This window comes from Pteropus medius, unplaced genomic scaffold, assembly GCF_902729225.1.
Source record: "Pteropus medius unplaced genomic scaffold, Ma_sr-lr_union100, whole genome shotgun sequence".
Classification (NCBI taxonomy): Eukaryota; Metazoa; Chordata; class Mammalia; order Chiroptera; family Pteropodidae; genus Pteropus; species Pteropus medius.
Genome location: NW_024345600.1, coordinates 3,828,042 through 3,842,597, shown reverse-complemented (window position 1 = coordinate 3,842,597; position 14,556 = coordinate 3,828,042). Strand labels below are relative to the sequence as shown.

Genomic DNA, 14,556 nt, shown 5'->3' with positions numbered 1-14,556 from the left:
ATTCCGCGGTTCCAGCTGGGAAGTGGTAGTGGCCCTGGGGTAATGACCCACTCAGCCTCAGGACAGGAGGCAATCCAGGCCAGGATTTAGAAGGTTTAGGTTCTAATGCAGGTTCTGCCATTTCTTCTGCTATGTGACGTCCAGAAGCCTGCTTCACTCATCCTCAGATTTCCTCCCCTGTACAATTAAATAGGGGTAATAAAAACAGCGACAGCGCAAAATTGCTGTGCGGCACAGAGAAAGGAAGCTCTGGGTTCCAGAGTTCGGACCTTCATTTCTCTCACAGTTGTGGAATGGCCAAGGAAATAAAACAGTGAATTTTCTTGAAGTTCAGTTTTGGGACTCCCTGAGTCCCTTAGCTCTTCTGGCGAGCCACGGCTTCCCGCCCGCAGCCCCGAAGGGCCTAGGTCGGGCAGAGCGGGCGTGTCACAGCTTCTTCACCGTAACCCGGAAGGCGAGGCTTGTCGCTGGGGAAGGTGGAGCCTAGGCGGGCCCGGCGCCCAGAGCTTTCTGGGTAAGGCCCAAGATGGTTGCGTCCGCGTAATACCCTGTAAAGCCAACGCGGAGGGTTCCTGTCATCTTGAAGGCCACGTCTGGCTAGTGCGTTGTGCCCTTGTAGGGGAGAGACTGTAACAATGGCAGGGAGCCTCGTTGGGGGCGCAGGCAGGCGCCTATGGGGCTGGGTGCTCCCAGCCTGCAGAAGCTTCTCTCTGGGTAAGTGGCCGATGTAGAAAGGCTGCCTAAGCTCTACTCAGTAAGCGGCTCAGATTCAGTCCCTATCTTCCCCACCCCTAGGTGTTCCTGGATTGTTACATGTAAGGCTCACCCTCCCGCCCCCCAAAGTGGTTGATCGTTGGAACGAGAAGAGGGCCATGTTCGGGGTGTATGATAACATCGGGATCTTGGGTAAGACTCAACTCCATGAAACAGAATTTAGGAATGGCAATTATGCTGTAACAACTATCTTTTTCCCCCTGTGTAGGAATGGTACCGTGCTCAATAGTAAAAGCGAACACTTATGTGGCTATTTATGTTGTGGTGGGCACTGTTCTGAGTGCCCTACACGTATTATTTAATCTTCATGATAAACTTTTTACAAGTGAGGAAACCGAGACACAGGTTAAGTAATTTTTCCAAAGTTAGTAAATGGCAGTGCCAGAATTTGAACTACAAGCAGTCTGGCTCCAGAGTCTGTGCTCTTGATACTTGTCATGTGCCTTGACTGTAGGTGATGCTCAGAAAAGTGCAACTGTGTGCTGACGGCTTAGCTAGTCAAGGCTGGGTTGTCTTGGAACTTACACGTTCTCTCACATTACACAGGGAATTTTGAAAAGCACCCCAAAGAACTAATCAAGGGCCCCAGATGGCTTCGAGGTTGGAAGGGGAATGAATTGCAGCGTTGTATCCGGAAGAAGAAAATGGTTGGAAATCGAATGTTCTTTGATGACCTGCATAACCTTAACAAACGGATCAGCTATCTCTATAAACACTTTAACCGACATGGAAAGTACCGGTAGAAGAGAAAGCTGGGGACTGTGGAAGAGGCACATCTATCTATCACTCGGGAAAAGGGCAACAGGACTTTTCCTTCTGAAGAAAGGGATTTGTATGTTCTCCGTAATGAAATGAGGCTTCTTTGGAATTTGTTAGCCACACACTGTTTTCCTCTAGATGCTACTTTTATTCATTCAAGTATACATCTGACTCATCCCTAAGACTTACAGTCTTTGGACTTCACCACTTGCCCTTTGCAGTCTAACCATACCTATGGCCTTTAAAAAAGAAAAAATTATTATTGGCACTTTTTGACATTTCAATACATGGGTTTCATGTATTGAAAGTGGTAATTTTTAACTGGCCCATAATGCTAAATGTTAAGTGTATTTTAAAAAACCCTTCCACACCGGAATGAAATGTAAGAGAAAAATGGAATTACACTTCTGTACTATTCTCATCAAAAAATGTTTATTGGGTACCTTTTCAGAGCTGAGAACTAGAAAAAAAGAAGTATAATATATCCCCTCCAACATCCCCATGTGCTTTTCTAGTTAGGGATATAAATATATAGTCTCATATGTATACTTTAATATGAGGCATTAATTGATATGAGCCATATGAGTAGTTTGCATGGGTGGTTCCTAAAGCTGACTGATCATCAGAAACATCTCAGTAGTTTAACAATTTCAAAAGCCTGGTCCCTACCCCCAAAGATCTGTGATCTGAGTCTCGTGCATCTATATGTGTGTGTGTTAATAATTACAAAAAATACATACATAAAATGCAAATTTAAAAGTTAAAAAGGTAATCAGATGAAATCAGTTTTCTCACAGCCTGTTTTTTTGGGTTCCTTCACAGAGACAACCACTTAGAAGATACTTTTCATTCCTTCTGAACATATACTGTGCATGTAAAAGTTTTTATTATAAACTATGTAGTTCCTTTGAAAAATTGGATTCTATGCACACAGTTCTGTACCTTGCCTTTTCACTTAATATTTAACTTGGGTATTTTATATCTTCACATTGTATACCATAATGATTTAACCAGTTCCATTCTGATAGACATTTAGATTGTTTCTGGGCTTTTTTAAAAGGTCTCTAATTTTAGGTAATTATAATTTTAAAAACCCTCAGGTGGTTTTAATTAGCTGTGTTTGGACACCACAGATGTGGACAATAAATGACCTAGATAAGTATTTGGCCTAACAGGAGAGGCTTTATAGAAGAGGTTGGATTTCAGTAAGGAGAGAAAAAAGTGGTAGAACATTTTGAGGGAAGAGAAGAGTGATCAGTGGTGCACAGTGAGGGAACACATTTTGAGCTGGAAGATTGCAAGGTAGATTTAGCTATAGTGAAAGTATGATACCATCTGCTTTTCATAATTTACTTGGCTGTGAATCATATTAAAGTTGGCAATACTCAATTGAGACAAATTTTGCTAGTTTCTAGAATCATGTATTGATTAGGGTTAAATTTAGTATGTCTCCAGTGCCTAGAATAGTGAGGCTCTCCATAAATATTTGCAGAATGAAATAAGGAAAGTATTTGATGTGTTATTTTTAAAGAAATCTTTTAAGTCGGTTAAAGTGCTATTTGTGTTAACTGGGAGGGTTTTTAGGTTGATATGGGTAAGTCTGGTTGATTAAGGACATAACCTAAGGACAGGTCTGGGTTTAAACTCAAGCTCTACCACTCTATATTCAGGGGGCCCTAGGCAAAGTAGTTAACTTCTATAAGCTTTAGTTTTCTTTTAGCCTGTCAAGTAGTAGGAATAATAAAATACTTTAAGATAAGGTTGTGTGAGGAATAAATGAAACTATACGTGTAAAAAATTTAGTAGAGTTTGACAAGTGAATGGTAATGACATTCCTCTGGAGTGTGTGTGTACTTGTCAAGAATTAGAAAAATCTGAAGAAATTAATGAAAATATGTCTTAAAAATGACTTTAACTTTTTATTTATAAAAGTAGTATTGCAAACTAAAGAAAATGAGTTACAGATACAAGTTGGGATTTGAAGGTAGAGGGATGAGGATGATTAGGTTTCTTATTTGATCCAGATCCTTTCAAGTAAGTTCTTGTTTCAATGATCTATTGTTACATAAAAAATCCACCCCAAAACTTAGTGGCTGAAAACAATTTATTACTTCATGCTCTCCTGGTTTTCCGGGTTCAGCAGGGCGCTCCTCCATTTTAGTGTGCACTGGGGTCAGTCATATTGCATTCAGCTGGGAGTTTGGCTGGAGCTAGAATGTCTAAGATGTCTTTATTGACAAGTGTGGCACCTTCGTTGGGGTAGCTGAGATTCTTTTCCCACAGTCTCATTATTCCATAGTCTAGCCCAAACTTCTTTACATGGAGGCTTGATCCCAGAGTTGAAAATGGAAGTTGGAAGGCTTGATAGACATAGGCTAAGAAGTCACATGGTGTCACTTGTGCTGCATTCTATTGGTCAAAGTAAGCCACAGGCCAGCCCAGATTCAAGGCTATGAGGAAATGAACTCTGTTTTTGGATCGTAAGCAGCATGCAGTTATAGGGATGTGAGGATGTTTTGACAGCCATATTTGTGTCTACCTCAATAACATTTCACATCTGTTGGAACTATGTCTTCTAGTAGGCACAACAGAAGTGAAGCTAGATTAATAAGTATTTGTTAAATGAAAAGTAGGTTATGCAGAAATGAGTTAATGGGTATATGTGAACGTGTATTATGATCCTGGGTCTCATGGAAAAGTATATATGAGAGTGTCAGGGAGTGAATTTTCAAAGGGATGGCTGGAGAGCAGCTGGATGTAAGAATGGAGTTGTGGTATGAAGTATATGTGGCTCTGGGATACTTTACATGATTTGGTGGGACTGGAGAAAATCGAATATTTGCGACTGCTTAAGTGCAAGGTGCTCTGAAGAATATATATACATACTTTAGTAGAATACATGATTATTAGTGAAAAGGAAATTGATAGTTCATTTCAACAGGCATTTATAGAATGCTTACTACTGTGAAAATACAAAAGGTCTTGTTTTCAAGGACAGAACAATCTTGTTTTAGTGTGAAACAGTAACATTTTCATTCCATAAATACTGAACTATTCATTACATACAAGGTTATTTGGAGGGACATAAGTCACTAAGTCAGCATTGATTCCTAACTCTCGGCAGCTTTCATTCTACTTAAGAGATATGTATGTAAACACAATATGAATTTGAATATGATAATTGCATAGGAAAATTAGAGCGTTCTATGAGAGTTTTTTGTCAGAAAAGGTATTTGTTGAAAAGATGATGTTTGAACTAAGTCTTAGAAAATTCAGCTGATGGAAATGGGAAATCAATGTTAAGTATGAACAGTAACATCTATGGGCAGGAGCTTTGAAGAACGGGAAGTAATTTAGATGGGTAAGGGGAATTGGTGGGGCAGCTTTATCACGGGGACATAAGGTGTTAACAAAGGTGGGAACTACTGACACAGGTCCACAGGACTAAGTTAATGATCAATAATACATAGTAGTCTTTCTCTAATAATAGGCAATAAGTTTGGATAGAAAAACAATGCCAAGTAACTAGGAGGAGTCAAGCCAAGATGAAAAGCTTAGATTTTTTTTTTTTTTTAACCCCATAGATCAGAACTATTCAATCCTGGCTACAGGTTAGAAAACTTCTCAGAGCCTTAAAAAAAAAAAAAGAAAAAAAAAAAGACTAGGACCCATCCAAGACCAATAAAATCAATCTGAGCTAGGATCCTAAACATTCATATTTTTAAAAGCTCCCCAAGAGATTCTAAATTAAGATTGAGGACCATTGCTTTGGAAAATGAAAGAAAGCAAGGGAATGCTTTTTAAGGTACCTTTTACTTTGATTTGGCTGAGCCTCTGAACTCAATATTTTTGCTTTATGATTTTGCTTGGTTTTATGCATCTGTGTCCATCTTCCCCATTGGCTAGGCCTCATCCCCACTGAGGGCAGGGACTGTCTTGCACATATTTGATTACTGCAGTAGTCTAATATCTGGTATATTAGATATCTTTGTATACCGGCCCTTGATAAATATCTGTAAAAGTCATTCATTCAATAGCCACTTACTAAAGGTCTCCAGTAGGCCCTAGGGATACCAACAAAACACAACAACCACCCAACTCCTGTACTTAAAGAATTCTATCTAGTGCAGGAGGTAGACAAAGAAGCATGATTATAAAATCCATTATATCATGGCATTTAAAGTTTGTTAATACCTATGTGTATAGGTATAGAGAGGAGGGACACTTTTCCTGGGGGAGCAGATGTGGAGTCAGGAAAGACTTTTCTGGAGGAGGCCCATTGCCGAGTTGTCTTAAAGGAGGCCAGCATGCTTTACAGGCAGGTGAAACAGAAACAAAGGTCCAGGGGCGAGAAACAGCATGACGTGTATGGGAAAGCTATGAATTGTATTTACTGGTGGAGCTAATGTGCAAGGCAAAAGATAGGGCAGGAGATGGAGGCAAGAGTCAGATCATGAAGAAGACTAAAGAACAGCTAAGACTTAGCCTTTAGTAAAATGTTGCAGCTACTTTGGAACACTGGCAGTTTCCCCAAAAGGAAAATATAGAGTTACCACATGACTGAGCAATTCTTCTCCTAGGTATATACCCAAGAGAATGGAAAACATGTTTACACAAAAGTTTTACATGAATGTTCATAGCAGCATTTTTCATAAACACCAAAAAGAAGAAATGACCCAAATGTCTATTACTGATGAATGGATAAACAAAATGTGGTATATCCATACAACAGAATGTTATTTAGCCTTAAAAAAGAATGAGATACTGATACATTCTACAATTTGGATTAGCCTTGAAAACACTATGGCAAATAAAAGCCAGTCAAAAATGGCTCCATATTCTATAATTCTATTTATATGAAATGTCCAGAATAGGCAAATCCACATAGACAGAAGTAGATTAGTTGTTGCCAGGAGATGCAATCAGGGGTGAGAAATGGGAGATAACTACTAACAGGGTTTCTTTTTGGAGTGCTGGAGTTTTTATGGCCAGCCACTTTGACAAACATTATTGTGGCAAATGTTGTCTGACCTATTGCTTCAACAAACCAGAAGACAAGTAATTGTATATGGGTTAATAAAAGATATGAACTAACAACAACAGCAAAATGAATCATAAGAGTCAGCCTCTGAATGTGAAGTTTTAGGAATACTGTTATGTTATTCTTTTCTATTTTCCTTTTTATGTATGCACGAGTGAAATAAGATAAAAGCCTATATATAAATCTACAATTTCAATAAATATAAAAATTCTAAGTGATAAGAAAGCACTGTATCACAGTTTGTTATCTTTTTTCTTAGCGGGACTAAAATAATGGTGCATTTTACAACGGATGGAGTCCAGGCAAGGGATAATAGTCTAAAATAGGACAGCGAGACAAGGGGAGAAAATTCTTGAAATACTAAGAAGGAACAATCGACTCAACTTGGCGAATTATTAGAGGAGGGGTAAAAATGAACGGGGAGGAAGTCTAGGATGGTTTCCAGGTTTCCGATTTGGGAAACCGAGTCTATGTGGTAATCTACCTGGGAGGGACAGAAGCAGATTTGGCGGGAAGTTCAATGTAGGATACAATACGTGAGGAGCTTGTTGGCAATGTGGAAAGAAACGCATGGACGAATCCTTCATATCTGCTTTGGCGGGCCCGAACCCCGCATCGGGAACTTAGCCCCGAGAGCCTGCGGATGTGCTTTGAGAGATTCTGCCTCCTCGGAGTTGTTTGTCAGAGGCAGGGAGGCGGCGGGGAGCGCCAGATTGGTCTGGGTGCCAAGGACTGTGCGTAGACCGCTGAACCAACGCCTCCCCTGGGACTCTGGAGTTGCGGCCACTAGCTGTGGTGGGAACCCGCCCACGGCTGTCGGCGGTAGCGGCGCGATTGGTTGGAGCTGCCGGCGCCGGGGGCCGTGGTCGGGCCCGGACTTCAGAAACTGCTCAGCGATTGGCTCGGAGGCGCCCCCCCCAAAAGGCCTAACTCAAATTGTCCGAGTCGCCTCTCCAGGGGGCTGGAGCACATTTCCACCCCGCCCTGTCGCTTAGTTAGACAGGTAAGCAACCTTACCTGTATTGGTCAGTGAATGAACCTCACAACCGCTCCTTGCCGGAGTCCGGATAAAAGGACAGCTTTGATTGGCCAATTTGCTTCTGGACTGGCGTCTGTCCCGGGAGTGGATTGGACTGCTGTATTGTCAATTTTATCGGGAAGGCGTGGCTGGCACTATTAAAGACTGGGACCCGCGAGACGGTGCAGTAAGTTTCACTGCAGCTGGAGCTCCGAATTGTTTGCTATAGGCAGAGTTCTGCAGTTCCGTCGACTTCAGCTGCAGCGTTCCCCTCTCCGGGTGTCTCGCCGCAGCCTCGGGAGAGGAGACGGACCCTCTGTCAGTGAAATGTGAGTTGACTCTGCTGTTGGGGGCCGGACACCTCTTTGCCAACTTTCACCCCAGTGCCGGACTCTGCAGGACGGAAAATGGCGCATTGCAGCAGCTGCAGCTACGCGGGGAACTACTACCGCGCGCCACCCCCAGACTTGGCCACCCACCTCGGGATGGGGGTAGCACTCCACTTCTGCACTAGCCACAGCCAGCACCCCACGGGCCGGGCAGGGGCGCGGTGGTCCCACATTCATTGCACCCTCTCCTCTCTTCTGGTGGGCACCTCATTCAGTTCTTTGTTATAGTGGAACCCGAGAGAGGACGAAGGTGGGGCAAGGAGTCACGGGGTAGGGGGCTTGAGGTCCTTTCTTGTTGTCTGATTCAATTTACATACGGCCTATGGAAAGACAGTCATGGGTGCACCCGCCACTTAGTAACTTGTGTTGTCCTGCAATCTCTGGATTTGTATATGTCTCTCGTTCCAACTGTGACATGTTACCCACTCCCCTCCACCTTACCAGTGATCAGAGCTCCAGAAACTTATCTGCCAGTTCTCTGGCGCCAGGTGAGTAGCTTAGAAAGACTCAGGAGGCAGTGAGTGCCATGTGATTCCAAGCAGTCATTCATCCTAAAGCCACCCTTACAGGAGATGTTTTCCTGTCACTGAGTCTTAGCCAAGTATTTGGAAGAGAAATAGAGCTGAGGATTTCCGTCCCCCAACACATTTAATTTAGTCTCTGACCATCTTCAACATCACCCCCCATCTCTAGATCCTGAGGGAGAACTATGGCCAGACAAATGAAATACTCTGTTTAATAGAGATTTTATTTCTTATTGCTAGGAGTCTGGTCCTGGTCCTAGATATATTTGTGCTGTTTCTTCTGGTGACGAAAAGAGAAGATTTATTTATGTTCATAAGGGTTAAAACTATCCTGGATCTTTTACTGCTGAGTGTTTCCAACTCCCAGCAAATAGTAAATGGAATGGTCCCTTCAAATACTTTATAACCATTTCACTTTTTCTCTACTTGATGTCTGCAGTTTTTACTATGTGATATTCTATGCATTTTAGCCAAGTTCTAAGATTCCATTTGTTTTCATTTTTGGAAGCAGGATCCTTTGCAGCTGACTGGTTCCTAGTGGCACCCATGTGAGATGAAGGGAAGGAGATGCAGAAAGTATGGTGACTAGCAGGGCCTCACGAGGTCTCTGACCTTAATTTTGTCATTGGTGCCACCATCCTGGACTGCTTCCAAGACCAAATGAGTGGCTTCTATCTTCAGTCAGAGAGCTAGATTGCTTAGCTCAGTAGTAGCACAAGAGTCTTGTGGCTTCCATGGCTATGTTTCTTTTCTTGCCACTTTTGTACCTTAGAGGGAAATGAGAAAGTAATTCCTTAAATGGGGATGAATAGGGCGTAACCTGCTAGTATAGCCTCTCTGAGATGTTATTCTCTACTTTTTTAGACTGAAAGAAGCTCATTTAGGGAGGAGAAACTTCTGGTTTTCTGTTGTGATTAGTCAAGGCATTTCCTTTGTGGCAACTTTGTGATAATTTAATCCCTAGATCATTTACTTTTGGACTGTTCCTATTAGGTATGTTTTGTGAGATTCTGCTTCTGTTTGAGTTCTTATTATCATTTCTATTTTCTATTAAATTTGAGAGATTTTTCTCCTGTTGATGGCTTCTTCCTTGGGAGAGAAAAATCTAATAATGTCTTTAGGTTAGACTTCTGGGAATTCTTGAGAAGGTGAATTTAGCTTCCATGTGTTGAGACATGGAAGGGAGTTTATCTTGAATACTCCACACTGGATTAATCTCTTCTAAGGCTAAGTGAAAGAGAATTATCACTATGTGTAGTAGTATAAATCGAGATTTCTCTTTGAGACATAAGGAACTAGGGTAGTCTCCTGAGACCGGATGCCAAATCTTGAAAAAGAAGAGACAGAATGTATATGATGCATGTACACAGAGGCCCATTTCCCTTAATTTTGCCTCTTGTTTATTCTCTTTGAACAGTTTTATAATTAACACAATTGCTTTAGGCCCCAGTTCTATTTAAGGGAAATCCCCATCTTCTCTGCCAAAACAAAGCAAACAAACAGTCCTGACTCATTCCACCTACAGAGGCTATGCCTTGGGTGATTCTCCAAGTTGTCTTTACAGACTAATCATCGCATCAAACATAACCAGTTAGTGGATCCCCTTAAGCAGAATCTATCAGCTTTTTAGATTTAGGCTTTGCAAAAAAGAGCTGTTTGGTCTGTAGGCTTGCCTGAGGGTTGTCTTTTGTACGAATTCCTTCTAACCTGGATTGGAGTTTTCCAGTTTGACTTCATGTGAAAGGTTTCTGAAAGTCAGGCAAATGCCATTTAGACCAAGGCTGAAATATTTGTCCCTGTAACCATAGTGACAGAGGATGTGTTTGAGTTTTGGTCAGAGGGTAGCCGAAACGAGATCTCTTGATGCCACCCTGAATGTCCCTGAGCCCCATCTAAATGTTGTTACAGGATATTTCATGTTTTGCTTCTTGTCTCTGTGCTGCATCTCCTTACTTGGTATTGCCAAGGACTTAGAACCCCTTCTAATTGCATATAGTAACTTAATTGCTATGAGTTTGATGGTGTTGGGTGAGAATGCACATGATTCCTTTCTTGTCTTGGGTACTTTGTGTACTCTGTCCACTTCTCTCCACAGGTCTGCTCCAGCTCAGCCGCCTACCGAAGGGGAAGAAGGGACTGCCCCAGGTGGGGGTCCCCCTGGCCCTCCTCCTAATACGAGCAGTAACAGACGACTACAGCAAACTCAGGCGCAAGTAGAGGAGGTAAGTGGAAAGTTTTTCTTTGAGTTTCCAAATTATAGACGTTTAGAAACTTTTCTTTTTTATAGAGAGGTAGTTAGAAGCTCCGGGAGGCAAGGCATCCCTTGGAGTTATGCAGGGCAGACCTATGATCTCCTCGTCGTTGTTCTTTCCCGTCTCTAGTGGAGAGCTTAGCAGCTTTGTTTCTGCGCCCCCCTTAGGTGGTGGATATCATGCGCGTGAATGTGGACAAGGTCCTGAAGAGGGACGAGATACTGTCAGAGCTGGATGACCGAGCTGATGCCTTACAGGTGGGAGCGTCACAATTTGAGAGCAGTGCTGCCAAGCTAAAGAGGAAGTATTGGTGGAAAAACTGCAAGGTGAATTTTCTTGTCCTCTCCCCCTTTTTTTCCTGGGCCACAACTCATAGAAGACAAGAAAACTCTCAGGTTCTTCGTTTCTTCCCTTTAGTGGTACAAGACCTCTGCCCTGCAGAATTCTTTCTTGGGAAGAAATCTTGAAAGCCTCCTTGAGCTGCATTACCCTAACTGGCCACCAGGGTAGGCTAGAGTACTCAGAACCACTGACTGGGGGCCAGTGATGATAACCTGAGGCTTTGGAAATGGTTGGTCCAGCTGCTTTTCCCAAAAAAGACCCCTGGAAAAATGCTCATCTGCTCCTTCCTTAGACATACTGAACATCAACACAATGGCTAGGGTAGATATATATTTAAATGCCAGCAGCATTTAAGAATGAGCTGAACACTTCACAATGAAAAATTAACCAGTTGACTTAAGATCCAAAGTCTGCACCTCCATTAGAGTTCCTTTCAAAGCCTTCAGGCAATAGGAAAAAGGAGCCAGCTGCTGATGCTCTGATATTTCTGAGTCACTTCAGCTGTGGGGAGCATGAGGGTTGGGCCCTTCCCGAGAGGCCTACAGATCACCTGGGTAATGTGTGGTTTCTTGCACTGTCCTAAAGATGGAGAAAGTTCTCTTTCCACATCTCTAGTCCTGGCTCCTTTCCTTCTTCGCCAAGTCCAAGGGCCCATTTTTTGTTAATGTTTCCTCAGATGATGATCATGCTGGGAGCTATCTGTGCCATCATCGTGGTAGTTATAGTAAGTAAGTATCGCTGAGGTTGCCGGTGGGGTGAAGAGGCGGGAAGGTCCTGGAATCTCCTCCCAGTCCTGCCTGCCTGCCTTCCTGGGGAGTGGGGCTGCTCTGACAGAGGTATGGAGATCGCTGTTGTGGGATCATCACCTGATTCGGGAGGGAGGAAGGGCAAAGACAAGGGACTTCCTTGATGGAAAAGGCTTCCCTCTGTAAGATATGTGGGAAGATGGTCACTCCTTTTCTGAGGAAGTGGGGCTATGCTGTCTGTCACTAGATTGGGCAGAGGGAGACGTGGGGATGGGACATCTATAACTGAGAGACCTGAATGTCTAGTAACTTGATGTAATTTGTCCTCTTGTTTTCTCCTGTCTCTCTCTCTTTTCCATCTGGGACTTCCTGATTCCTGTGTCCAGTCTACTTTTTTACTTGAGAATGTGCTGCCGCTTCCCTGTTTTCCATTGCCATCCAAACCCATGTTCCTCTCCCTCTTGTTTGTTCTCTCAACAAATTTCCTCATCTACCTTCCTCTATCCCAGCCCGGGCTTCTCCATTGCTCATTCCTCCTTTTCTGTTGCTTCCATTTGCACTCTGTCCCTTAATACTAGAAATGCTGTTCCTGGCGTAGTCTTGAAATAACTACCTGGCGAGCAACAGCTGGCACCTCCTCCCTACCCCCTTCTTATGTACCCCTAAATTCCTCCAAAGCCAAAAAGAGTTGGAGGCCAAGAGAAGGGGACAGGTGTAGCTGGGGGTGACATGCCCTAGAAAGTGCCAAGATTGGGGGACGAGAAGAGTATTAGAGCCCACGGTATCTCATAGGAAAATGATGGCTCACTCGTTGCTGCCTTGGTTACTTGGGGCCTATGCCAGGCCTGAAGAAGATCGTGGGTGGGCCCGAAGTCCAACTTGATCCTGGTGCAATACCCTTTTAGAAAGTAAAACCTGTTTCTTTGCAGTTATTTCTAATTTGTTAGTCTGAGGTTTTCTACGTCTTCAGGGATCTAACAGTCTTTTATTTTGTTCTTCAGAGACCTACCTGGAGAACACGTATTAGTTGAAAAAATACCAGAACTCTCATTCCCATCCTAGAAGCAGTCCCACAAGCTCATAACTGGAAGGGGCTATCACTTGTCCACATTTTCTGCGACATCCTGTACTGTTCATGAGAGCACCAAATAATTTCATATACCAAAGTTTGGGACTCTCGGTTAGTTTTAATTATTGGCATAGATAAAGAGAGAATGCCTGTTAGTTATAGAGAAACAGGGAATCAAGGGCCTAATTTTACAATAAGCTCAGAGGAAGCTATTTCTTGCCCTCTCATTAAGGAGGGTCCTCTTCTTCCCTTCCTGTTGATCAAGGAGTGTGAGGGTCCTTGGTCTTTCAGGGGCTCCCTTCCTCTACACCATCCCCGTATACTTGCCAAAGACAGGGATGAGGCAAGAGGATCTTCCTGAGTCCTGGCTGATTCCGAGTATTTAGAGAAGTCCAGTATATGTACCAATTCAGTCCTGGGGTGGGAGGTGGGACAGTCTGTAGACAGGCATGCTTATGTATTGCTGTGCTATCATGGGGACCTCTCCTCTCGAGCCACCTCTCTTGTTCTTCCTGCAGTACACTCCCCTCCTAGATCATGTGCACCCATCTGAATTCTACTTCGCTTCCTTTCCTTTACTTCTCTTTTTGCATGGTTTGTGGGTGCCGACAGTGGAATCCGAGGATGGGAGCTACTCAGCCTGTCTTGGGGGTCACTGCTGGGCTTCAGGTTAGGGTATTGACTGGGATAGACCCAGGTATGAGGGGAGGTGGGCAGGCTGGGAACACCCATGACCGTTTATTCCTTCTGTCCTCTGCTCCGCAAGCAGTAAGAGGCTGAGGCCAGAATGGGCTGGGTCTGGATGCTCACTTCACGCAGCAGCATTTCATTGCACAAGACCATCCTTCCTCTCCCTTCACCCCTGTTTCCCACATTCCCTTCGTCCTGCCTCAGGGTGGGACTGAAGAGCTGGAAGAAAGCAGTCAGCGTCCCCTCCCAACGATCCCCCTCGAAGGTCTCCACTCTCCTCTGGGCTCCTCCTTGCCTAATGCAGGGGGTCACCGCTGGAGAAGAACCACCACTGTCCTCGATGTGTCCCAAGCCTGGAACAAATTCACCCTCTCAGCCCACCCAGCCCGGTCACAGGAATTACTTCCTGGGTTTCTGTCCCTTTGAGGTTCACCAGATGTAGTTGGTTTTATTTTGTTTGTTTTGTTTTTTTGATATTAGCCTTTCTCCTTTCTTTCTCACCCCACCCTGTACCCTCTTCTGTGTCTTCCCTCCTATCACCTATGTGCATGAGCAAATACGCAACTAAACCCTGAGACTTTACAGTCAGATGAAGCCGAGCTTCCCACAGCCCCTTCTTCAGTTTGCCATGAGATGATGTGGGGTTTCCATTGTGTGTCTGTCTTCGCCTCTTTGTCTTTTTTCCTAACCCCAATTTCATACTTGTATAGAATGATAACAGTTCTACTTCACCAAAGGCATGTAGCATATTTACCAATTTCATGTATTCTGAACCAAGGCAAAAAATACAAATTCCTACCACTACACTGACTTGGTTGTTGTTTGGGTTGGAGTAACTGAAGAAAGAGGGGAGGAGAAGAGTGTTTCTTTCTAGTAGTCTGATCTCGGTGTAGGCTGGAAGGGCTGGCTTATGTGTGCTGGGTGGTCTTCGTGATTAAAGGTCTATGTGTTG

General features: G+C 43.6%; 2 protein-coding genes across 8 annotated transcripts in view; both read left to right on the top strand.

Moving 5' to 3' along the window:
* Window position 1: 1 nt before the first annotated feature.
* On the top strand, window positions 2-2,466 carry MRPL51 (mitochondrial ribosomal protein L51). Its single transcript, XM_039874183.1, has 3 exons — window positions 2-714; window positions 796-906; window positions 1,321-2,466. The coding sequence occupies exons 1-3, from the start codon at window positions 636-638 to the stop codon at window positions 1,515-1,517; spliced, it is 387 nt and encodes a 128-aa protein (XP_039730117.1). The 5' UTR covers window positions 2-635; the 3' UTR covers window positions 1,518-2,466.
* A 4,947-nt stretch (window positions 2,467-7,413) lies between these two features.
* Window positions 7,414-14,556, top strand: part of VAMP1 (vesicle associated membrane protein 1) — a 35,663-nt gene continuing 28,520 nt past the window's right edge. Inside the window, exons 1-5 of one of the 7 annotated variants that reach the window (XM_039874178.1) lie at window positions 7,424-7,921; window positions 10,601-10,727; window positions 10,925-11,083; window positions 11,776-11,827; window positions 12,847-14,410. In XM_039874178.1, the coding sequence (XP_039730112.1) occupies window positions 7,920-7,921; window positions 10,601-10,727; window positions 10,925-11,083; window positions 11,776-11,827; window positions 12,847-12,872 (366 nt within the window). In that variant the 5' untranslated portion in view covers window positions 7,424-7,919 and the 3' untranslated portion in view covers window positions 12,873-14,410. Of the gene's footprint in view, window positions 7,922-10,600; window positions 10,728-10,924; window positions 11,084-11,775; window positions 11,828-12,231; window positions 14,411-14,556 lie in introns of those variants that run through there. The other 6 variants (XM_039874182.1, XM_039874180.1, XM_039874176.1 and 3 more) reach the window with 6 other exon arrangements.

Excerpts from the sequence above, each read along its gene's own strand:
- MRPL51 (XM_039874183.1), top strand. The coding sequence starts at position 636 with ATGGCAGGGAGCCTCGTTGGGGGCGCAGGCAGGCGCCTATGGGGCTGG. Across the intron at positions 715-795 it reads CTGCAGAAGCTTCTCTCTGG|GTGTTCCTGGATTGTTACAT; the intron begins GTAAGTGGCCGA and ends CCCCACCCCTAG. Across the intron at positions 907-1,320 it reads TGATAACATCGGGATCTTGG|GGAATTTTGAAAAGCACCCC; the intron begins GTAAGACTCAAC and ends CACATTACACAG.